This window comes from Caretta caretta, chromosome 21 (assembly GCF_965140235.1).
Source record: "Caretta caretta isolate rCarCar2 chromosome 21, rCarCar1.hap1, whole genome shotgun sequence".
In the NCBI taxonomy this organism is placed as follows: domain Eukaryota; kingdom Metazoa; phylum Chordata; order Testudines; family Cheloniidae; genus Caretta; species Caretta caretta.
The window spans coordinates 11,882,607-11,908,199 of record NC_134226.1 but is presented as its reverse complement, the minus strand read 5'-3'; the positions used below and the strand labels follow the sequence as shown (position 1 = coordinate 11,908,199).

Here is a 25,593-nt window from a genome sequence, read left to right as displayed (position 1 = left end):
GTGTGTAGCTCCCCACTCGTACCTCCATGTGTGCATGAATAATAAGAATATTGAATGAAGTGCCTGATCACACACCCTTTCCTCTGACGCTTTATTTTTATGCTGTGTTTCAGATATGGGTTTGGCGAGGCAGGGAAGCCTAAATTTGGCATCGAGGCAAATGCTGAGCTTGTGTATGAAGTTACACTTAAAAGCTTTGAAAAGGTGAGAATAGAATTTCTCTCAAAACACAAACACACACACACTTTCAAAGACTACTGGAAGCTGTTCTGCCTTGAAAGCGTTTAACACTGTGTCTTTGGTGTGGCTGTAACGCAGCCCTGGTAAAGCAGTTACAGCAACAAAGATCTCGGTGTTCTTAATTTGTTCTCCTATGTTGGTTTGTTTTATTTTTTTGGATGCGTTTCAAGACTTGTTCCTTTATTTGTTCCTAGGCCTGTTCTCTTTGTACTTCTTTTTATTTTTTTTTTTAACTGGGCTGCAGACAAAAAAGTTCATGTCCTGCCAAACTGCTCTGAAAGGAGGGCAGGGCTGGGCTGCTGAACAGGCTGCGCCCTCTTTGGGAGGCCGGAAAATGTGCCCGTGTTTGTACAGTGCTAATGAAGAACAATATGTACATGGGGTGGAGCAGATGCTGCCAGGCTCTGTCCTGGGGCATGTTTGTGGGAGGTAGGCATTTGTGTCTGGCTTCCCTCCCCCATCTCTTAACAAGGGAGAGGACAGAATTTCCCTTCTCCCTGTGGAGACACTTTACCCACCCCTCCGATGCTGGCTGGTATGTTGTTTTGAATGGGGTTTTGGAGCACATGGGGTTCGAATGGACCAGTCTTGTTAAACAAGTGTCCTCTTACCTGATCCTAGACACAGAATGGCTTTCTTTAACACACAGCACTGACGAACCCAGCCAGTTAAGGAGAAATCTTAGACAGCTCTGTCCACTTGATGTGAAGGACTTGAGTCTCAGGTTACAGGACTGACCACTCATTTTGACTTTATTGCCTTTTTAATTCCTAAAGCTGAATGTATCTGGTGGACAGATAAAGGATTTATTTATGACTATAGACCCATACTTGCTTTTGTGATCCACTCCTCCTAGCTGCCTCCAGTGGGCAAAGTGGCTTCCTCCTGACACCAGAGAACAAACTCCTTCAGATAATGAGTGAGCATTGGCATGGCAAAGAATTGGTAATAGCAGTGTGGCTTGGAGTCAGCATGTCTTGAAATCTGGGTTTCTAGAAGTCAGTTTCTGTTGTTGGGATAAGGAGAGACGAGGTGGGTGAGGTGATGCCTTTTGTTTTATTCTGTTGGTAAAAGACAAGTTTTCAAGCTACACAGAGATCTTCAGGTCCCCTACGTAGATCGAAAGATTGTCTATTTCATCATCAGAAGTTGGTCCAATAAAAGATATTACCTCACCCACCTCGTCTATCTAGTATCTTGGGACCAACACGGCTACAACAACACGACAAACAAGTTGGGATAAGGAGCCGCCCTAGAAGTCAGGAACTCCAGCTGATATTGTTTCCTGTCTCATCTTCTAACAGTTGTTATAAATGTTTGCACACAGGCCAAAGAATCCTGGGAGATGGACACCAAAGAGAAACTTGAGCAGGCTGCCATTGTCAAAGAGAAAGGGACAGTGTATTTCAAGGTTTGTAAAGACTTAGTAGAAACTGGGTCGCCAAGAAATGAAACTGGGATTCCAGTCTAACATTTTCTTAAATTGCTGGTGGACCCTTCAGAGAAACAATTGAAGGGCTTGTCAACACGGGAAGTTAATGTGCAGCAAACTGGAGTTTGACTTTACAGTGCACGAGCTACTGTGCACTAAACCCCATCTGGGCGCACACTCATAGCACACTGAAGGTGCCTTTGTGTGCTTTAGCTTAATTGCCCGAGGGCGCTTTTAGTGTGCAGAGTGTTCACATGGGGAGTTAATGTGAAGTAGCTGGCATGCTGTAAATTCACACGTGAGCTTGCTGTGTGTTAACTTCCCTGTGTAGACAAGCTCTAAAACATCATTGAACAGGCATAAAATGTCACAGTTTGTCCCTCCCAAACAGTTTTAGCCCTAGGCAAGGCAAATATTGCCCCTCTCCTGCCTACCCTCCTCTTCAAATGACCAATATGGTCTATTGAAAACTTGAGCTTCCCATCTTGGCGTAGCACAGAAGCCTGAGGAAGGAGCTGCAATGTAGGACAACAGTTTGGTATTGGACTGTTCTTGCCTGATAAGTGGCTCCTACTAAATAAGGAGGTATCGCTAAGAAAAGGTTTCTTCGTTTAACACTACTGTCTGCCTTTTTGGGCACTTGTATGGTATAGCCTTATGACTTCCAAACTTCATACCGCTAATGCTTATTTACACAGTGCAAATTTAATACATGGAACTCATTGCCATAAGATATTACGGTCAAGAGTTTAGCAAGATTCAAAAAAAGGATTAGACAGTTATATGACTCGTGAGAATATCCACATTTAAATTATGCCAAATACAATTTATGGGGCTATAAACCCTCCTGCTTCAGGATATAAGCTCAACACTGAGAGGAATTGCCAAGAAAATTCCTGTATAGGTTAGTTATTCTAAACTGTCTGCTGTGTGGTTTCTCATCCCTTACTCTGAAGCATCTGGTACTGGCCACTGTGCCATGCAGGATATTGGCTTTATCTGGCATGACCATTCTAATAGTTCCTAATAATAGAGAGCTTTATTGAAAGGAAGATACGCACTGTCCATTTTGTAAGTGGAAAGAAATTACTTGAATTCAGGGACGCATCAAAATATAGCTGACCTTGAAAAACAGATCGCTTGCATCAAGGTTACAGCGGGTTTGGAGAAGATGTTTTAGTCTCCAGACTTTGCTCTGTCGGGCGATATTAGCATCTTTTATCTGTACAGTTAAGATTATTTGTTACAAGTCATGTTGTTTAAATGTAGTTGGCTGTTTTGATGGATTTGTATTTGAGTTAATGAAGATCTCTTATCATATCTTTGCCTTTCATATCATATCCTTGCCTTTCAGCCTTCCGCTTTCAGCTGTGAAGCTGTTTAATTTCTGAAACTGGATGAACACCATTGGTCCTTCTCCCCCTGTATTACAGCATGTTTCTGAATAAGCAGTTCTCTGTTCAGTCTATATCTCATGGGAACTATGGGACACCCATCTTTTGGGTCCCTGGAAACTGCCTTTTGTACTCTAGTTTTGCCTGTCCGGCAGGGGAAAGGGCATAATCTTTCTCTACTCCCACAGTGGGCATCCTATCAGGTGGTGATGGCTTGCAAGCATCCTGCCCTCCTAGCTTCAAGGGGAGTGTCTCCTTGGAACCCTGAAAAGAGAGAGATGGCCGTTGAAAGGGAAGGACAGGAGAGAAGCACTGTCTCCCACTTGGACCAGGCTAATGCTGAGTTCATTTCCTCAGGCAGGTGAAAGCCTAGGATGGTGGGATGTGTGGGCATTCCTCCTAGCACTCATGGGAGTGGGGAGTAGAAAACAGGACCTGATTTTGCAGAGGTGCTGAGCATTGCAGCTTCCGTTAACTTTCACTGGAGTTGTGGGTGCACGGCACCTCTGAAAATCAACCCCCTTGTTTTTAATTTTAAAAGACTCAAGGTGGTTCAGATTGTTAAACTGTCTTAAAACTGTTCCAGAAGCACATCCGCTTCAGTTTGCCAAATAACAATCCTTTAGCCTTGTCTTCCCTTCATCCCAGGAAGGCAAGTACTTGCAGGCAGTGATTCAATATGGGAAGATTGTGTCCTGGTTAGAGATGGAGTATGGCTTATCAGAAAGGGAATCTAAAGAAGCTGAATCCTTCTTGCTGGCAGCCTTCCTCAACTTGGCCATGTGCTACCTGAAGCTGCGGGAGTACATCAAAGCTGTTGAGTGCTGCGATAAGGTAAAGGTACACCTGGCTAGAATAGGCTGTTTTTCTGTCCATTACCTCTCCTGTCTTTCTCCTCTTCCCTTATATTGAATTTCTCTACATTCCAGAGGCAACTTCCAAACTTCAGTGTAAGTTTAGTCTCCTCTCTGATGGGCTGATAACTGAAACTTAAGGTTTTCTGAATGTTACTTTTTTGGAGGGGTAGATCAGTAGCACATTTTTATAAAGTTACGCACAGAGTGGTCTTGGACACATTACAACTCAAACAAAATTAAAAGCAACATAGAACAAAATTAGGGCTGGCATCAAACAAGAATCTTCTCAATTAAAATGTGAATTAAGAGCAATTTTGGCTTCTCAAATATTCAGAAGTTGATTAGTGTTTAATTCCCAAACAACCTCAGTCCAAATAACTGCATTTTGTATCTGTCTTATTTATAATGTGCCAGCCTTCGTATGTTTAGGATGACCAGACTATCTTTGTAATCAGGAAAACAAGCAATTGAAACATTCTGTGGACTTGCCGTATTAATAACCTTATAGATTAACGAGTGTACTTCAAAATCCCAGTGCTGGGATTAAATAAGATTACTCTTGTATGTATTCTGCTCTTGAAACAGTATTCTGCTGCTAGTCATTTAACAGCGAAAGTTGAAAATAGTTACAGTAATCCATCCCTTCGTACAACATGCATACAAATCAACCTATTCATATCAAAGTGCCTATATCTCTGGAAGGGTGCGAAGTAGAGCCGAACAAATCTTTCTTACTGAGCCTGGCTCTGTCTAGCAATGTTGTTAGAGATCATTAAACTGAAGTTTTTTTAAAAGATGAAAAATGCTAGCAGAGTGTTGTGTTACTCCTGCTGTACCTGTTATAATGTGTCCTGTTCTAACGTACTTTTTCATCATGGCACTTGGACAGTATAGACTTGTTTTTGTAGAATCTCAGTATTTCTTGTGTGATGTTTTGCTTTATGGATGGAGAAGTTAAAGTAACTTGAAACCAATCTGTTAAATTTCAGGAACATACAAGCATCTGAACCAGGTCAATTTCAGATGTTTGATTATTTCTCTTGATCTGTGCTGCACATCTTGTGAACCCTCATGAGGGAATTTATGTGCACTTGTCCAGGGGAGTTTTGGTCCCAAAGATTTTAAAGAGACACGATTTCATTTTTACTAAGCTCCTTTGTAATGCTGGTATAATTTTATTTTGAACAGTGTCTTTCATGCAAACTTTTGTTTAAAATAAAATGCTTTACAGAATTCGTTCAGGAGATGAGTCATCCAAAGTAACTACCTGGTACAGATTGGTTGGATGGTGAAAAGCATTTCAGATGGGGATGTGTGGTCCACCCAATCTTCAGGTGTTCAAAATTTAGCCCTTTGCTCTTTTAAAAAAGAGTGTTTTTGTCTGAAATTTGGAGCCAGAGGGTATGACTTTTAGGGCCAGATCCTGCAGCTGGATCCATGTGGATAGACCACAGTGACTTCAGTGGGGTTCTACCCAGGCACAGCTAATTTGAATCTAGCCCCTAGGTGCTGGCCTGTGCATCAGTGACATTCTTCAGCATACCAGCAGCCTTTTGGAATGTCAACATTGTCAGCAGACATGTAAGCATATTGGGCATGCAGGCAGCAATAAAGGAGTTTGTGTAAACTAGAAGCTAGAGTGTTGAAAGTTTTTGTCTTGTGCTAAGTTTTTAACTTAAACTTAACTTAACTTGAACTTTGTCTAAGTTTTGTCTTAGACTTCTGTGGTTAGGACTCTTGCAGACTTGATTTGTAGTATAAGTTAGTCATTTGAACTGGAAAAAAATAAAGTTTAAACCTTTAAATATCAGCTTCTGCGTGTAATCATGAGTCACGGTACATTTGTTCAACAAAGCCTTTTTTAAATGAGTCTTACATTCTTTCCATGTACTAATAATGCAGTTACTCACAATTACCAATGGGCCAAATTCTGCCTTGGATAGGCGTGTGTGTGTAATATATAATAATATGCAAGATAAAAATCTTGTCATAGGGAATTCTATTAGAGATACACAACTAAGTGTAAATCAACTGAAGATCATTTTTAAAGAAGGAGAGAAAGTAATACAGCTGCCTCCGGAAGGTGCTTAACACAGTGAAACAAACTTGTGAAACAAACTTGTGAAAAAACAAAGATGCTGCTAAGGATTAAACTTTAGTGGGTGCTGAGAGTGTCGCTTTAATGTGCTCCTCTAGGCTTGGGTTTGGTACTTAACCATGAATTCTTGCATTTGTGGGTTTGTCTCCCACTGACTAGATTACTTTCTGGGGGGAGAGGGAGGTCCAGTTATAATATTAATCAACTGCAGTATAAGTATGTGGATTTTCAACCAATACTGGAGGCCGGTGCCATTTTGTGTAGGGCAATTTAGGAGCACTGTAGAGATTTCAAGCCTTTCCTGCCATTCCAATTTCATCATGCTTCATGAGGCTTTAAAACTTGCAGTGCCTCTGAAAGAGAGACGAATTCACGTAAGCAGAGCGTTTAGGAACCAGCATTGCATAGGACTCCAGGGCAAGGAGCGCTCAACATTATTGAGGTGTCTTACAGCAATGTCTCATTTTAGGGGGTTAGGTTTTGAGTTGTGGAAGTATTTATCCCTTTAATCTGATCTTAGTTGGAGTAACTTCAGCAAAGTCAGTGAAGTTACACTGGTGTGAGATCAGAATCGAGCACTCCATCTTACCAAAGAGTAGCGTGCGACCAGGCTTTCCTTTGTTGTGCAACCTAACAGATAGCTAGGTAATGGAATTCTTCTTTGTGCCTTTTGGTGGCAGACTTTTCTGCACAAAAATACCCGATGACACCTGTGGCCATGTACATCTTTTATAAATTGTGCCTGGTGCATATTTGCTAAAATCATTCCCTCCAGCGCAGTCCTTGCCTGCGTTAACTGGAGTACAGTAAAGGAAAACCCCAGGGTAACTAGCAAAGTTTAAGATGGCATCCAGCATTAATGTGGAAATATGTGTTCGCAGGCATTAGGACTGGATCAAGTCAACGAGAAGGGGTTGTATAGGAGAGGTGAAGCCAGACTACTAATGAATGAATTTGAATTGGCGAAATGTGACTTTCAAAAAGTACTGGAAGTAAACCCGCAGAACAAAGCTGCCAAGTCCCAGATCACGGTCTGCCAGAAGAAGATGAAGGAGCACAATGAGCGTGACCGGAGGATATATGCCAACATGTTCAAGAAGTTTGCAGAGAGAGATGCAAAGGTTTGTACTGTGTTGACACTTGGAGCGGATCCGTTATGACTTGATAGCTGACTCAAGTTAAGTGAACTTTGATGGAGAAAGGGACCAGATTAACAGAACTGCAGATTGTATTCTTCTAACAGAAGATAAGTCTATGGAAAGAGAGTCTTTGTATTTCTTGATGGTCCATTCTTGGTTTCTCTACAGCTGAGGCTGATATCACAGGTATCAGTTGTTGTTAAGGGTATTTGCAATGTGAACCTTTCCCAACTGGGAATGGGATTGGGACCAAGACTTAATTTTATGATTTCCATCTAGCAGCTGTTTGGTGGCATGCTCCTGGTCACTGCTGACCTCTGCTGGATTGAAGATGTCATTCAGTTCTAATGCTAGGCCTGAAATGTCTGATAGGAGTTGGTAGTGAAAATCCACTGGATATCAAGCATGTGTCTTGCAACATAAGACTCCATTCCCTCTATCTATAATATAAATGTCTCTTTCTTGCCACAACAGGCTGTGAAGTCGCCTAAACAAACAAGTACCTGATGCACACAGTACTCTAGCAGGAGGGAATACATGAGCTATGAAACCAATTTGTATAAATCCTTTACAGCCTTACCTTCAGAACTAGTGCCTGATAAAGAAAGAAAGAACCCTGCCAAATAATTAACTCTGCCAGAAATTGCTACATAAGGATCAATTAATACTCAGGGCTATTAACTGTGACACACAGAGGAAGTGAACTTAGCCAGTTGAGTTGCTCTCCCAGGAATAATGTTCTTCTGCTTCTATAGTGTTGGCCCAAGGTATCTGAGCATTCGCTATAGCGCCATCCATAAATCCACACAGTCTATCCTGAGGGGTTTTACCTTGTTTCCCTCTTCTACTCCCCCATGTCCCCAAACACCCACTTCGGTAACAGTCCTCAGTGATGGGACCGAATGTCCATAGAGGAGGGGTGAACGATACAACATCCTGTTCCTGTGAATTAGTTGAGAAGGTGCTAAGAGGTGAATCCAGTACCCTCTATAATGTACCTAATCTCGCTTAGCCAAGAGGAGTGGAGTGTAATCTGCATATGATGTACTAACTCTCTTAGCCAAGAAGGTACACGTTCCCAGTCTGTGCACACTGTATTACTACCTCTGCTACGCCGTTGGCAATCTGCGATTAGGAAGAGATTTCCTTTACCATGTGTTTGCAGGGATTGTCTGTCCTCACTAAAGCATGTGAGGACCCTTGGATTCCCTTTGTCTTGACTACTGCTTGTGTCTCAACTAACCGTGCGTGGTTTACTTGCTGTTGTGCAGGCCAGCAAAGCCGTGGGAGAGAACGAGGCGGAGAAAGCAACATGTGAAGAGGGGCTAAAAACTCCAGTGGCTGAAGGCAAAGTCTGAGGGGCACATCCGATGGAGGAGAAGGTGGAAAGTTGATCCTTATGAACTTGGCCTGCGCCAAAACAGGTTTCTGCGGAACTCAGGACTCCACAGTGTTTATTGTAAAGCTTGTTACAGTTTGTGTGATCGTGGAAGCAAAATGCCTAACCCACAGCTTCACAAACAAAAATGTTTAAACAGCCCTTCTGCTGTGAGCATGGTCAGCAGCGGAGCAGAAGCAAAGGGACGGTGGGACCACCCCAAGTGGAACAAATATTTTTTAAAAAGAAAGGGGGAATGACAAAAAAAACAAAAAAAAAAACAACAAAACTTGGCACTAAGAGGGTTGACTGAGACGGCTCAAGTCCTGCTTATTTCAGCTCATGTCAATTTTCCATACAATGTGCAGGGTCCTCTGAAATGAGTTAGAATGTAGGAGCTATCAGTTGTACAATTCAGTATTGCATTTGGTTGTACTGTAATAGCACAACTTGGGCCTATGATGTTGTTTAAAAACAAATTTGACTCACGTGCTACCAAGTCAGGGTATCCTGCTGTACCTACTAGAACAAAGTGAAAGGCAGCGTGCCATGGTTTGTGTGCTGCAGTGTTATGGACTTGAAAGCCAGAAGCAGAGAGGTTACCTTCTCCTGTAATTTCTTTCTTCTCTCTCACTCCAGTATAGACTTCAAATAGGTTTCTGTAGCACAGGGGACTGAACGATCTAGCTCTTCTGGTTACGTTCAGTGGTGATGACCTCTTGGGGGTTGGTTTCTGTCGGGAGGTTTCTTGGATACGTTTCTGGGGATGTTACAATGTGGTGACAGGAACCGGCATTAAAGTCCTGCATTTCATCATGACTTTCCCATTTCCTTTTCGGAAACTGTTACAATGGCACTCCCACTAGTGCTGCTTCAGTTACGTTTTTCATCACTTCCATTAGAACTCCTCTCTCTTCTTAGGGATTTATAATTTGGCTTTTAAAAAGTGTTTCATTCTGGAAGTTAATTTATTTACGTTTTAAAAAAAAATTGCACCACGTTTTAATGTTGGTGGTGTGCAAACAATTGTTTTCAGAAGCTGCTGTTTTCAGATGCTTAATTTACAACCTGCAGGTTTAATTTTTTTTAAATGGCGTTTACAGCTTATTAGGGGGTTGTGCAAAAAAAAAGGGCAGATGAAATATTGTGGTTCAAAACGGTTATTTGGTCTCTTGCTGCACATACGTGGTACCAGGAATCATAGCTTGCCAATGTATAGCTTTTATCCAGCACTCACTGGTGTTTTGGTGAGAGCTGTATTTGTTTATTAATAACCTACAAAGCACAGAAATACATTGTGACTTACAGATCTGACTGGGAATACACATTCTCAGCATACACTATTATGGCTCCTTTGAAACCTAGTACATACTTCTACCTTAAAGGGACACTGTCACTACCTTTTTAAAACAGCTTTTAAATTTTTATTTACTCTCCTTTGTTTGTAATACCCCCTTTTGAAGCTTGAAAATAAAACTTCTTTTCCTATCAGTTTTATTCTCCATTTAGCAAATACAGGATTTTATTTTGCTCTTTTTCCTTAATGCTGTAGAAACCAGCAGGCTCTCTCTCTTCACTTCTCAGTCTCTCGGCCTTGCATTGTGACATGGGGAATGTGCATGGTTGATGATGGAACCAATTTGAAAATCTGCTTGATCCTAGTGATGGAGTCCGTTCATTATATAAAGGCACATGCTAATGCTGCCCTGGTGTACCCGTGCAAAGGTGCCATTGACTTTCATTGGCAGTTATGTACTTAAGGGCAGAATTTAGCCTCTCCTGTGGGCATAGTAGAGGGAGTTGGTTGCATTTAATTGTATTTCAGTGTGATCCCATCAAAACGGAAAGCAGCTTTAAAAAAACAACTTGGTAATGGATTTAAACAATGTTAAATATATTTAGAACTTAGAGCCCAAACCCCACTTTATAGACATTTTAAAGTAGTCTGAATTTTTGTCCTGAACAGGAGAGCAGTGCCCCTTGAATGAATCAGCTGATACGCTAGAGGGCCCATCGGGAGGGAAGACTCAAATTCTTTACTTGCACTTACCCTTTTTTATTACGACTGTATTTTAAAATATATATATAAACCACCATGAAGCAAGACACTTAAATAATGGGAAGAACGCTACTTCAACCCACAAACCAGGGAAGATTAAAATCTGTCCTTGTCTTCTTTAAACCTTGCAGGGATTTGAGTGACTGTTCCATCTACTGTATGGTAGCTCCACAGTGAAGTAGATTCAATATAGCATTTGAGTCTGAACACTGAATGTCCTGCCTCTTGTGTCAATTTAGTCAGACCTTGTCATCTCATTTTGAATGTATTTTTGGGAGGCTTTAATCATCAGTTTGCATGCTTTTGGACAGCAAAGGTGATCTGACCCGGTGGATGGGTGAGCAGTTTGGTCCTTGGAAAGCTTTCCTTGCCACTATAAAAGGACTTCTGCTTCTACAGGGATCTGCAAACTAACTTCTAAAGTTCATGCATGCATTAAGTTGTATGGCTAAACGAGTGCCGAATGCAGTGTATCTGCAAGAGATGGGAAAGACAAACCATGTTTGGCTGAATGTAGATTTTGTCCTTGTCTGCATGTGCAATGTGCATGTGCAACTGACCTCAGTTCGCCTGTTGCACCACAGGAAAGGTTTCTAGTGTAGACAGGGCTTTGGAGACAAACTTTCTATCCAGCCAGGCAAGTGGTCCCTCCCCTCCCCACAATTCACAGTCTTTCCAGTATGCCTAACACCAACCTGGTGGTAAAGGTACCATCTTTAGGAGTGAGCAGGGAGGTAAGACTTCTTGCCCGTTCAGTACTGAATCTTGGATGAGACCAGTGTGCTTAAGTGACCATTTGTGATCCGGACTGGACGGACTGATTTCCTTGAGGGCCAAACAGTTATCTGTTATATATGTGCAACTGAGCCACTTTTCAACTGGGGACAGAGATGGAAGGTGCTGTATCTTATTGCCGTGGCCCTGGGACACCCAGCCTTAAATGCCACACTTGTGTTCATACATATCACCAGTAGTTGGTTAAGTGGGCTGTAGCTACAAGAATGAAGGTGACTCAGGTCACGTGGTCTCACATCACTTCTGTAATATGCACAAGATTCTCCCCATTCTCATCTAAATTCCCTTTCTAGGGTAACGGAGCCTCTTACTCAATCCACTTGCCCAATCCTCTGTCATAAACTGCTCCCTAGTGTCCACCTTTGCTATCCAAAGCACTTTTCTCCCTGCCTGTCCCTTCTGTACCAATATTCCAGTCATGTGAATTATCCCACCAAGTCTGTGATGCCAGGTGTCATAATTGTGATTATTCACGAGCACATCTTCCTGTTGATTCCCCTATACTTCTTGCATTCGTATACGGACATCTAAGATGTTCATTAGATTCCCCTCTATAATCTCTCTTGTCTCTCCCTGTTATGATTACTCATGTTCCTCCCAGAGTCTGACCCTTCACCCAGCTCTCCATGTGTTGGATTTACCTTCGGGCTTTTGTCTCCTGCCCCTCTTGAACCTTGTTTAAAGCCTGTCTCACGAGGTTACCCAGATACTCTTCCCCTTCCATGGTAGTGGACCCCATCTCTGCTCAGCATATGCTGCTTCATCCAGCCTGTCCCTTCTGCAGGCCATAAAGGGAGTAGAGAGCAAGAAGGGAGGAATTTAGTGTATCTGTAAGTGGTGGTGGTCTTCCTGTACCCCACTGCAAAGGCTGTGGGAGTCCAGACCCCATCACTTTAAAGGGAGAGCACAGACCAGATGAATTCAGCATCCTTTCTTACTCTTCATTCAAACGCTGCCTGAAGCTGCAGTATCCTTCGAGCTCATCTGTTTCACCTGCTGGAGACTTCCCCAGCACTCAGCCTGGCCTCTGGATCCTCCATGCTACTGTAGGTTTGGTGCCTTGGGGAGAGGGGAGACACAGATACACAGCCACAAGTGACCACGTGGCTTCCCTGTTTTGATAACTGCAATAGCCTCAAATGAAAAAATAAGGGCATCTGGATCTTTCAGTCCGAGGCAGGGTTCCTCCGCCAGAGGGCTAGTGGGGCTGTATTTATGGCACATGCTCCTGGTTATTATAGTCCTAGGAGCCTGGTCAAAAGCATGTGTGTTCCTCTGTTTACATCATAATAAAGATGTAGCTGAAAGCAAAGCAAACCCTTTTCTCTTTATTTTGTGAAGCCAAAACTGCAGGATTTGAAGCCAATGTTACTTGGACAGCTACTAAAGAAAATCTCCAAACGAACGGCGCCAGTCATTTTCCAGCTCCGGCTGCCACGTTGTGGACGGCTGGGCAGAGAGCACCACCAGGTGTCTCTCAATTCAATATATTGCAGAAATACACAACCCTAGTGTTCCGCTCCTCCTGTGCCTCAGCTTGGATTTGGTTTAATTTCTATCCAGGTCTCACTGAGGTGAGGAATGGGCAGCCTACAAGTCCGTGACCCTTGCCACTGGTGCATATACTTTGTTGCTGAGGCAGATGGTTCTGAGGGAGGTTTACTGGCAACTCTCCCCTCATCACTAGAGGGGCTACAGGGCTCTTGGCCATGCCTGTTAGTGTTTTTAAAGCATTTATTATCCTGGGGGCAGGGGGGACGTTACATCCCTGGGTGTGTCAAAGCTGGAAACACTCATCACGTTGGACAGTTTTTCTGTCTCTTTGTTGCTATCTGTGTCCTGCAGCAGCCGTCTGGTGTCCTACAACCGCCCAGCTCATCTGCAGCTCTCCCCCACGGGAAAGGCGGCTGTGCTTTCCGTCACTCCGGCTCCCCTCTCTGCATCTGATTCTCCTTTCGCTTTTCTTGCCGTCCCCCTAAACTGCTCATTCTCACCAATGGGAGAAGCTGTCTGAGCTGCCAGCAGAATTCTGAAGTGTAGATCAGTGGCGCTCAACCTCTCCGGACTACTCTGTTCCCCTTTCAAGAGTCTGATTTGTCTTGCGTACCCCCATGTTTTACTTCCCGTAAAAACGTACAAAATCTGACCTAAAAATACAGACGTGTCACAGCCACCACTACTGAAAAATTGTCCTTTCTCATTTTTACCATATAATTATAAAATCAGTTGGAATATAAATATCGGACTTCCATTTCAGTGTATAGTATGCAGTAAGAGTATAAACAAATAATGGTCTATGAAATTTTAGTTTGTACTGACTTTTGGTGCTTTTTATGTAGCCTGTTGTAAAACGAGGCAAATATCTAGATGTACCCCTGGGAAGACCCCCAGGAGTACACGTACCCATTGAGAACCACTGGCGTGCATCCTATACCAGGAGTGAAAACACTGCGAGGAAGGTTAGCTATACTTTTTAGAAGCCTTCCTTCTATCTGCGGTGTTTCTGTAGGTTGGGTATCACCCTGCAGCCACCTCCTTGTCGTGCATTGCACCAGTGTCTGCTCTCCAGTTAGGCTGGGATGTTGAATTGTACATCATCATGCTGTAGAATTGCTATTCCTGCTGGAGCTCCTGGGGCTTCCCCCCCACCACACTAGCTAGAGAGTACCTGGCAAGATTTCAGCACCTGTTCATAGCTCTCTCTCTCTCTTTGCCACAGTGCTCTGAGGTGAGCATAGAAGGGGGAGGGGGTAGCGTGCTCACTGTAAAAGCGGATCGATTCCCAGCGGGCAAGCATATGTAGATCAGCCCCTTAGCTGCACGGTATCTTTCCTTATTTACTTCTGTAAACGGACTGGTTCTCTCCTGCATGTCTTTGCGGAGGAGGAGGGGTTGCTAAGAAACCAGCAGCTGGATGACAACAGGATGGAACTAGAAAGTGATCTTGAAGCCCAGTGTCCCTCCTGTGAACCCTCTGTTCCGCTCCTGACATGGCTCAGGAAGAGGGAGCCCTGTATTGCATCTGGTCATTTGAGCAGGGAGAGAGAGCGCCTAAGGGCAGAAATTTCTAACTACCCCTAAGGGCCCTGGATGTTTCCTGGGTATCATTGCTATCGCTTGCATAAATGCAGATCTAATTATCACTTACAATATGATCAGTCTTTGTTTTAAAGTTAGGATATAAAATTTCTCTTTCTCCTCCCACAACCCTGCAGGCCACCAGGGTAGAGACTAGGCCAAGCCTGCTGCCAAGGAGTGTTTTCTTGTGTGTTGTTTACTGTTCAGATGTTCTATATGGCACCTAAACACCTCTGCCTGTGGAGGTGGGGTTCTCGACACTGGCCACCCACAATCTGCTCAACAGTCTTCTGAGTGTCTGCTGCGTAACGTTGCTGACTGCAGTCTTGTCAGTTATCGCAAGCTAAATAGGGTTGGGCTTGGTCTGTATGTGGATGGGAGATTGGCAGGGTACACCTTGGTTGTTCAGGTGGTGGCACTGGTTATTCAGCAAACTGCTCTCTTCCCTTGGACTGCTGAATCATAAACACGCCCACCCCTCCTATGGCTGGGGATGCTGCGCTTCTAGAGGTGCAAACTTATGGATGATACAGTCAGTTTCTTGGCTTTAATGAATGTGGCCAATTTAAATCTTATTGCACCTTTTTGAAGAATAGGAGGTCTGAGCACCAGCGTCCTAGCTAAATTCCCACTTGCCTACAGAGATCTGCCCCAGTGTTCATCATGAATGGTTTCAGAGGTTCTCTGGGCCCTGTTTAGAGATGGTTGTGTTACCAGGAAGGGGCAGGATCATGGAGGTGTCGTCATACAGCCTGGCAGCTACCTACTAGTGCACAGCAAAGCTATGAAACCATATAGGAGAGGAAATGACGAAAAATCCTGTATTGAACTGAAACTGCAGAGGGGAATTTAAAGGGGCCAGGATGTATGGGCCAGAAACTGGAATTCAGACAGGATCTGTTAGCTGACTGTAAGGCTGTCCTCAGTGACTCGAGAGCATGACTGCCACCGTCAGGGCAAACTGTTAGAACCAGGGCACAAACCCCAAACTGGTGGTGAGTCCTACACTTGGAGTTCACAAACCACTTATCAAGTGTAAATCCTCATGGACTAGAACAGCCTGAACCAGGAGTCACAGACAGTCCCCTAGGGTACTCTGATCTCGCCACCCAGGTAAGCACACTTTTGTGATAGATATAGACCTTTCCACCAAGGGTCACAGCACTATTCAGGTTAGTCCCCGTCCTAAAGGACCTGTCAGTTACCCTAGGTCAGTCGCACCTTTGATCTCTCACCAAAGACGATGCTTATAGCCAATCTTACAATAAACTATATACAGCATGATGAATGGGAAGAGGAAATTAGAGAATTATTTACAAGGTTAAAGCAGGTAAACGTAAAGAGACAAATGAGTTCCAATCTTAAGTTTCAAAAGGTCATAGACGCTTCTATGATCTGCAAGCTCTGTGTGTCCGTTAGGGCTAACCCAGGCTAAGCAACTGAGGATCTCTTGCTTATGCCTAGAAAAGCCCTGCCCCATGGAATCCAAGCAGCATAGCAATAATCAGTTCCCTTTTTTAAGAGGTTTTATACCCGGAGCTGCAAAGCTCAGCTGATGGTGGGAGGGGAGAATCCACTTGCCTGACTCACCTTCAGGGGAGGAGGGCAGAACAACCCACCCTTTTGTCCTCTTGTTGATGGTATGTAAGGAAATGCCCGTTCCAAAAGCTACAGATGCTCTAAGTGAGATTAAAGCATGCAGCAATTCATGTGCATTCAGTAAAGTCTAAATACATTCTTAGAAGGCTAATACCTATTTGAATGATGGTAACATGCAGGTGAGCCAGACTGATTCCAGCAACGTCCTTGTCAACGTTCAGTTGAGACATGGGGATTTCGGCATATCCTGGCACCTGGCCTGCCAGTGTCCCATTCACATCCTGTCTCATGAAAAACGCCATGTGATCTTTAATGATTACAGATGTGATCGGGACCATCTCCAAAAGACGTGACTTCCACCAGCACGGTGCCACCTGGCACATTGGTTTGGTCCAGACTCAGAGGAGAGGCCACTAACTCCATGAGACCTTCCACCGAAGTATTGACAACTACACTTATCCCAGTTTAGGTGAGAGTTGACAAACTCCTAAAAGCTTCCCTACTGGCCAAATTCTGCTCTTCAAAACCAGTCAGCTGGATTGGATGCCTTTAGCATGAACAAGGTGCAATCTTGCTAGTGTTATTTCTTATATACGACATAAGAAATGCTTTGCGCGGAGGCTATCCATGCCCTTCATCAAATACAAACCAAGCTTCACAAGATGTAGAGGTAGGGGTGTGTTTGCTGCTTCTTCTATAAATGGGGGCCAAGATGGCACAGAGAGGCTGAGTGAATTAACACAACGAGCCTTAAATAGAACTGGGACAAAAAAACCCAGACCTCCTAGTTCCAGTCTCTCAACTACTGACTTGGATTCCCTCCTCTACAATAACCACGGGTGATGGATCAGTTTGACCCAGCACATGAAAATACAGGTCAAAGCACTGATTTGTCACCATTGTACATGACATGGTTCCTACCTCAGTGTCAAAGCACCTAAGAAGCACTTTGCTGCATGCTATGCTTTGTAAAACTCACCAAGCCGGGTGTGGGGGGAGAGGAGTGTTTGTGTGTCAAGCGAGAACATCTCATAATGTGACTTCTTGCTTAATTTATAGCAAAACTTTTCCTATAGTGGCAGTCTGTTCCTACGTTGCAAACAGTTTCTTAGAAGTGTATACGTAATGACTGTAAAAATAAGATCAGAAGTGAAACTGAACCCCCGAGAAGCCGTGCATGCATGGTTGGGTTTTACTTGCGGTTGTCTGTTTTTACTAAGCATTCGGGTAATGAAAAATGAGTGTGTTGCTTTGCTGACCTCATGTAACTTGAGCACTGGTCTGTGTTTAACTGACCATTTTGCAGGGTGCTGAGACAGTCAGTTGAGTGAAGGCCTGTTGGCTATTTTATTAAGTATCGCTGCCATCGGGGTGAAAAGGTACAACAGTAAAGGAGCCCAGTGTTTTGAAAGCTGTGTACAGCATCACCCACTGCTGAGATGCAGCTGCCTCTGGGGTGGACGGTCTAATGATGCACGGCGACACTACACAGCAGTTTTAAAATGAGACACGAAGGAGAGAGTTAGGCAGAATGTAGTTATGCACATGAGTGGAATTCAATCAGGATGCCTGGGCTAACTCCCTTACCCTTGTGCAAAATATGATGGATGTCTAAGGGCCATGGCTGCTTAGCAATTTTGGTGTGACATCCCCTGCTGGAGGAGATACCATCAGCAGCACATCACTCTACTGCCATGCTGGGCAGTTGGCTGAGGACTGGCTCAAAAGGGAGAGCACCCCCTGATTTGTTAGCCTTCCTGCAATGCCCACCTTTATTGGCTTCTGGGGAAGCGGTGGGTTGGAGGGACTGAACATGGGGGAGCTGGGGTAGAGTTTTCTGTGCTCTGGCAGGTGGCTGTGGAGAGGCGTGGAGGAAGGATTCTGGTGGCAAGGAAGCGAGTGTTGGAAAAAAGATTTGAAGGAGTGGGAGGATGTTGTAGGTGAAGGAGCTGCTGGTTTGGAAGCTGTAAGCTGTGATTGCCAAATGCCAGTCAGAGTGAATCGCTTGCTAAGAATAATGCATTAGCCTGGTCAAAGAATAACAAGAGCAATTGGTTTGGAGAGGGTGTTTGATGTGGAGGGAAAGGGCTTACACACTGCAGTCCTCCCTAGCCTCAGCCCATCACACGGGTCCCCTTTCCTCTTCGAAACCACGACATTCAAATAGATAAATGGTATTGTGATGCCACCTGGTGGCACAAGATGCAGCTGGTTAGGAAATAAGACCCAGCAGAACACACCATGAGCATTAAGTAGGATGGTTGCTGCAGATAGGTCAGAGTTGTACTAACCTGAGGGTCAGAGTTCAGCTCTAGGCGCTGGGTTCGAGGAGGGATCGTGGCCCATTCTTGGAAGCAGTGCTGCTGCGTAGCTCAACTCCAGCAGAGCTGAGAAGGCTTCAAGAGCGTCACCGTATGCGTTGTGTGGTCTCGGTGCTTCCTGTCTTTGCCACCTTGCTGTTACCTGCGCTTCGTTAATAAACCATCACTGCCTTAGCAGCCAATGGCCTTAGCATCTCCTGAGCTCTAGACCCCCGGGATTTTACCAAGTGTTGCTTGTAGCAATGTGGGCTTAGGGGAGCATTCCCCTCCCAACAGGAATATTCTTCCTCCAAGATTGTTTTGTTCTGTTGAACTGTTCACATTCTGCCCCAACATGCACGGATTCGGACTTCGGTGATTAGCACACAGGGCACCATTCAACTCTGACTTACACCAAGGTAGATCAGAAGTAACTCCACTGAAATATGGCTGAACCAAGGGAGTAGCTGATCCCATTCCTACAGCTCCAGTTCGGTGACAATGCTTCTGTCGCCTTGAGAAATAGGAATGGGGCCAGAAACTTGCCTCTTTGGCTAAACAGATGGGGAAAAACAGTGGCTAAGTCCCAAATTGTCCTCCAGGCTACAGGATTCTGGAAGATAAAATGGAGAAAAGAAACCAAAATCTGGGGGTGAAGCCACTGCAGGAGTTGAGCTGAGAAATGACTCAGGGAGTCGTTCATGGTTTAGTAGTGGAAATGGTATGAAAGTTTCCTATTCTAACACATTTAAATGAATGAAACCAACATGATTTAACAGTGGAACGGCTCAGGATACGTTAGGCTTGAATCAGTGGCTGCGATTTCCTTACTCTGGTCCTTGCTATAATAGGGGAAGAGTTTATCTCCAGTGGACAGACATTTTGACTCCTACCACCTGTAAACAAGGCCTTGGTCTTCATATTCACAGTCAGAAAACTCTAGGGCGCCCAACTCTTGACGTCAGCAGACAGCCCTGAGAGACGATGCACGGCCTGCTGAATGAAAAATAGCTCATCGGTGCTGACAATGAAGCCGAATACAAGAAATTAAGTGCAATGACATGATATCTTGCATCCCTTCGGGCTAACCTAGGGAATTTTGGAGCTTTCCCCATAGCATTTCTTGATAAATGTTTTTTGTTTTGAGTAGGTTTCTGTTGCATTGTGCAGACCCTCAAGTGGTCACAAGAAACGCTACCCTGACTCCCAAATCGGATGCACGAGGCTAGAGCCCTGTTGATTTCGCTGGAGCTCTGCGCAGGCGCAGGGGACAGGATCAGGGCCTGACTTTCCATTACAAACCTACTGAAGGCTGCACATGCTATAGATTTCGTCTTTCAGTCTGTTTCCATCCCATTTCTCCGTAAGTTTTTATACCATCTCTCACTCACATTGTGCTGGCTTTGGGACTCAACCGTGACAGTCGCGTGACAATGGGAAAGTCAACAATACCATTGATCTGCCCTGACAGCTGAGTCGCATCAGATTTAAAAACCAAAACCTCTGTCACCTCAACAGGTAAAAAAGACCCAATGACCCTGCTCAGTCAGGCAGAGATGTGATTGCTTGCATAATATGCAAACGAAGTAACTTCAAAGGGAATGCCAGATGCTATGGAGTTGCACCCCTGTAAATACATAGATGGATTAGATAGTACAGCCAGCTGCTAGCAACTAGCCTGTCTGTTCTTCAGGGTTCCTGGTGATGCTGTTACACAGAAAAGAGGGGAGAAAGTTCTGTCTTCGATCAGAGCACTGAATGGTTGTATCATTTCCTGGGATCCATTCACCCCCCTGGGTAGAGAGGGATGGAATCCTGTCGACTGTCCTGTCATCTGTGTTCACGCTGACGGAGGGCAGGCACAGGTACTGCCTCCTCCCAGAGGTTCCAGGCCTGGAAAGAGCCCCGATTCAGCTCGTTGTATGGGTGCTCTGGCTACATGCCCTCCGTGCCCGGCACCCACCCCGTTTCTGGGCTTCTCCGGCTGGCTCTGAGCCCCAGGGTGTGGCTGGCAGGGCCGGATTAAGGTTATGAGGGGCCTAAGGCTAATGGGAGGGAAGTCGTCAAACATTTCTCTCCAGATACTTCTGAGTAAGAGGTAGCACGGGGGATGCTACGCTGTCCTCCTGGGGTTCCTTCCTCCTATGTAGTAGAGTGCTCGTCTGTATGAGGATGAACACTGCAACATGCTCCATCCTGCTCACCTTTTTCAGCCTTGTGCTTCTACCCGCAGCTCTCCACATGGCAGAGTGCAAAGCCAAGCCCTGCAGGTGTTTCCTCTGAGCTATGGACTCTACACCACAGGCCCTGTCTCACTCTGGGAGGCAGCCAGCTTTTATTATGTAAAAGAAAACCACTCAGGTGTAAAATCCACTGAAGTAGAGGAAGTAGTAGTGGGGAAATTACATTGGGTGGTGTTGTATTTTAGGCTGTCTTGCTCTGAAAGCTGCCTCCCCATGTTGCACTGGCTGAGGACAATGAATTACTGTTTTCACGGTGAACCCAAATAGTATTTGTGGGATGATACCCAGTTTGTGTAGTTAAACTGCAGTGATTCACCACATCAGGCCATTCTGTCACCAAGCTCTGCCACAGTGAGAATCATAGAATAGAATCGTAGGACTGGAAGGGACCTCGAGAGGTCATTTGGTCCGGTCCCCTGCACTCGTGGCAGGGCTAAGTATCATCTATTCTAGATGTGCAATCAGCAGCTCTGACATGCGGTTTTTTAAGCACGAGTTCCGTGTGCACCAGCCCCCTGCAGTTTGCCTTTGTTTGTTTTAAGCTTTCTGTAAGAAAAAGGTAACAGATAGAAGTGACACAGATCTTCAGATGGCTGCCCAGTCATAATATTTAGCACTTCTGTGCTATGTTAGTTCTTCAGAATCACTGTACAAACATTAAACAAACTTAATCTAAAGCCTTTCAGCTTTTGAATGATGAGGAGTTGACAAAACAGACTATTCCCTGTTGTGTTCTCTGCCCCCCTGAACAAAAAGACTTCACTAAAAATCAGCATCTTAAAAGAACCATTAAGGATCTTTCAAAAGAACAGTCCAGCCAAGGCTGCTGTGGTGACACCCTTGTTACATCAGGTCTGGTGTTTGTTTAAGGCTGGTGTAGAATGAAGGGAGAGCTTCCTGTTTCGTTTGCACGTGTAAATCAAGCAGACCTTGCTTATTTTTTTTTTCCCTTAAAGTGCTCAGAGTTTAGGGGAGGAAAGTGAATGAGATTCTGCTTTTACCAGGTGTGAAAAAGCAGAAGGGACTAAAATCTATTCTTGTGCAAAAATCTGTTCTCCCTCAAGTCAATAAGGCTACACAGGTAACTGTGAGCAGGAGTTGGCCTGTGTTCTCCTTCCCTTCTCAAATCACATCCCATGCTTACCCAACGTTTTCCACTTGGGGAAGAAGCTAGTTTGAGTTGGGGCAGAAAAATGAGGACTAACTTCAGGTTTATTTAGCTTTAAGATTTTGGAATGAAACGCCAAAGAAATCAAATGTGAGGTACTTTTATGATGGATTGAACTGCTAGAGAACCAGCCTCTAGCCTATTCAGCCAGTCTTTCTATCATAGCCTGCTAAGAAGTGGATTTAAAATCCTTGAGGGAGCGGGGAGGGAGAAACCTACAACATTGTGTGTTGAGCTTCCTCCAATGCTTTTGCAACCTCTTAAAAGTACAAAGATGCGTTGGCCTGTGGAGCTAGGCTGAGCGTAAGGAAAGAACTTGGTGACCTGTGCATCCCAGTACAGAAAAATACATCAAAGAAAAAGGCTGGATGTCTTTGATTTTTAGTACAGTTCTATACAGTATTGCATACAGTGCATCGTAACTCTGAAGCCCCTCGCTGGAAGGTTCTGTAAAAGTTAAAGGACTGGTATCCAGAATGGGATGGTTTGGTTTGGTTTTCCTACAAATGTGTGGGAATTCGTTCCTTCTACGTGGGAGGGGCAGTAGTCCTGACAGGAGCTGGATAGCGTGTGTCCAGGTTCTGTGCAAGCTTCCACACTCTGCCTCTCTGGAACTGCCTCTTCCTTCCGCCACCCCCTTGCCCTGCCCCCACCCCGGCACTCACCAGTTGTCCAGAAACGGGACCCAGCACACATGGAAGAACACGGTGACGGGCAGTAGGACCCCGGCCGCAGCGTCCTGGAGCTGCCTGCCAGCCTCAACCCAAGAGAGGGACAGAGGGAGCCTCTTCCCTCCCTGACAGCCAAGCAGTGCTCCGGAGAAATCGGGGATGGGGGGAGTTGGGGGGAGCAATGCCTGCTCAAACGACGCCTGCGGCTGGCACGGGTCCCCATGGTAACCAGATTTTTAGTGTCCAGTCACCAGTGTGAACCGGATCCCTGGCAGTGTGTTCTCGCAGACACAGCAGGCTGCTGGCTGGCTGAGCTCCTTCCTAGCCACAGGGGGCTGCTTTGCCTTCCCTGCTGGCAGAAGCGTTCCCGCAGAGCTGCAGGAACAAGCTCTCTCTCCCTCACCTGGACCTGGCCATGGCCCCAGCCCTTGCCTGACCAGTAGGACCTAAAAATAGGAGGGTCTAAGGCTGTAGCCTTATTAGCCTGTGGGTTAATCCAGCCCTGGTGGCTGGAACCCCTGTGCGGGCAGACTCATTGCTACCAGGTCTTGCAAGCTCGGCTTCTGCTAGCGGAAAGCGGGGCCTGAATATGCGAAGTGCTGAGCGTGGCATAGTTAGGTAAAGGGATTAGCTACACAGAACCGAGCCCCTGGCCCGCGGGGTTTGACGCTGGAAAGCAGCTGAAGATTCAGTTTGATGTAGCCCCGATGCTATATCTCGTGCAAGTTTTGCACACCAGTCAGACTCGACTCCCCTAAGCACTGGGGTAAGGCAGTGCAGGATCAGGCCCCAGAATATTGTCTTCCACAGCAATTCTAGGCTGGCAGGGCGGTTACATCAGGAGCCCAGCTCAGTCAGATTGTTTCTCCTAAGCAGATCAGGATTGAAATCCCTTGTCTCCGAGGCTGAGCGATGTGGGTCTGGAGTGCCCAGAATAGCTTGCCCAATCCCCTGCTGCCTGCTTGTGTTTAAGATGAACCTGCCCATGTCGATTGGCATCAGGCCACCAAAATGAGGGGAGGGAGGGGCCACGTGGGTGAAATCATTAGTGCTGACGACCCAGCGGTGCTGAGGGCTTTGTCTGCAGGTCGCCACGCTAGATGGAAGCCAGCTTGGATATGTCTGCGTGTGCTGCGGGCACACCTCCGCTTGCAGTGTGGGCATATGGAAATGGGTGGGGGGGGGTTCTGTGATGCCAGAGAGGGCGAGGCGTAACTGACCCGAAGACATCCTAGGCCTGGTTTGCCTCTCGCGCGGGTTTCGTACTGGTGGAACGCCATTGATTGACAGTAGTTTATACGGTGTGAGTCAATGGGGAAGCAGACCGGACTCTCTGTCGCACCGCAGTAACTCCGGGAAATGATGAACCCGATGCAGGAGCTCAGACATGTTCAGAATGGGCCCTCTGGCCTTAAAATCTACGCAGCCAGCCTGTGGTGCTTTCCCTCCCTGCTGTTGCTGCTCCAACACATATCCAGGGATCCCTCATAGGCTTGTACAGCTAGCTGTGATGAAGGCTAGTCTGGTACTACGCATGCTGCAGTCACACCTCGGATCGCAGTGGAGACAAACCCACAGGGACTTCTCCCCTGTGAATGGCCCTGCTTCTATAGCTGATCATGTATCCGGCTTTAGCTCCCTTCTCTTTCCATCCCAGCCTGGCGTGGGCCACACTATGCCCTGCTCCAGCTTTCGTTCAGCACAGAGAGGTGCCATTGAAATGATCTGTGTGCTGTGCACTCGCACCCACTAACGGTGTACGCGCACACCCTGTGTGTGTGTGTCTCTCTCTCTGTGCACGGCACACGTGCATTTTACGCTCGCTCATCCAGAGGCACAGCGGTATAGCGTGGGATCCATCAAGCTCTCTTGGCCCCTGTTTGAATGAATTGCTGTAACAGCTGCTGCGTTCTATAGAACCTCCCCGGAGGCCTGGCTGCCTGGCCATGAGCCCCTAAAATCCTATTACCGAGTTTCAAGAGAAATAAAAAGTTAATCCTCTCTGTGGCTCTCCGCGGCCGCCGAAGCACTACGCAGAGCTGCCTGCGCTGAAGGCTGGGCCGCTGCAGTGCTGGTGGGTAACAGAGAAAATGAATTTGACCGGCTAATCGACTTCATCGAAATAAGCAAATGTTGTGAGGCTGGGGCAGATTAATGGGCAAGCCAGAGTGGGGATTCCCCAGCCAGACAGGGTCAACTCTGTAGCTGGTCATGTCTTGCATTTAAAATCCCACCCCTGTCTGTGTGCGGTGTTTTCAAGTCTGTGCCGGAGAGGAAGAACATCAGGGCGAGGAGAGGGGAGCGCTCCAGCCTCACACCTGCCAATAAGGTGACTCTGTGCTCCAGGTCTGGGCCAGCCTCGCTTCCCTGTGAGTCAGAGCCCTGCCAGCAGCTTGCCATGCCCCTCCAATCGGAGATCCTGCATGAGGTGTGGACCTCAGACAGGTGAGTGTTCGGTTCCTTCTGCCCCTGGCTACTCTCACACATTTGACATGGTCCTGGTTGGAGGGAGAAGGTGCAGGGGGTTAGTGTTTGTCTGCAGATCAGGCTCCAGGGTCACAGCGGAATACTGCAGCCTGGGTTTCTAGCCTCGGCGCTTCTGTACCCCTGAGCAGTCAGGGAGCATTGCCTCGGTCAAACAGACGTCTCCCTAGTGTAGACCCTACCCCTGATCTGGACGAACCTTGCTCTCCAGGAAACCAGTCTCTCCATGTTCATTCAGGGCCTCATCCAAAGCTTATGGAAGACGAGAGAGGCTTTCCCACGCACCCCAATGGGAGCCTACCATTTTAGGGTTCCCCCACAATCTATTAGTGTACCTCATTCTTGCTCTGGGGAGATGCCATCCCACTCCCTCCTGTGGGGAGGGATACTCTACAGTCATCAGTCAGCAGACCTAGAGTGTCCAGAGAGGGAAATTTCCATTCCCTGGGAAATTTCAATATTTTGGGGGGAGGGACTATTCATCTGGAATCGGAAGAACGAGATGAAATTGGCCAGAGAACAAAAATTCTAAAATACGTCAATTCAGGGCCATCAAAAGGTTTATTTTCAATCATGTCAAAACAGGATGCTGTATGATATATATAATCATATTATTCATATTCAAATTTAGTCTAAACGGAATGAACTGAAACGATAA

General features: G+C 45.8%; 2 protein-coding genes across 14 annotated transcripts in view; both read left to right on the top strand.

Annotated features, from left to right (window-relative positions):
- FKBP5 (FKBP prolyl isomerase 5) overlaps positions 1 to 10,029 on the top strand; it is a 50,843-nt gene extending 40,814 nt beyond the window's left edge. For 11 of the 13 annotated variants that reach the window (XM_075121969.1, XM_048827094.2, XM_048827096.2 and 8 more), the window contains 5 exons: positions 114 to 204; positions 1,568 to 1,651; positions 3,715 to 3,900; positions 6,903 to 7,142; positions 8,432 to 10,029. In XM_075121969.1, coding sequence (XP_074978070.1) covers positions 114 to 204; positions 1,568 to 1,651; positions 3,715 to 3,900; positions 6,903 to 7,142; positions 8,432 to 8,518 — 688 coding nt within the window. In that variant the 3' untranslated portion in view covers positions 8,519 to 10,029. The remainder of the gene's footprint in view (positions 1 to 113; positions 205 to 1,567; positions 1,652 to 3,714; positions 3,901 to 6,902; positions 7,143 to 8,431) is intronic. The other 2 variants (XM_075121967.1, XM_075121972.1) reach the window with 2 other exon arrangements.
- Positions 10,030 to 23,652: 13,623 nt separating this feature from the next.
- TULP1 (TUB like protein 1) overlaps positions 23,653 to 25,593 on the top strand; it is a 39,272-nt gene continuing 37,331 nt past the window's right edge. Inside the window, exon 1 of the mRNA XM_048827088.2 lies at positions 23,653 to 24,896. Coding sequence (XP_048683045.1) covers positions 24,850 to 24,896 — 47 coding nt within the window. The 5' untranslated portion in view covers positions 23,653 to 24,849. The remainder of the gene's footprint in view (positions 24,897 to 25,593) is intronic.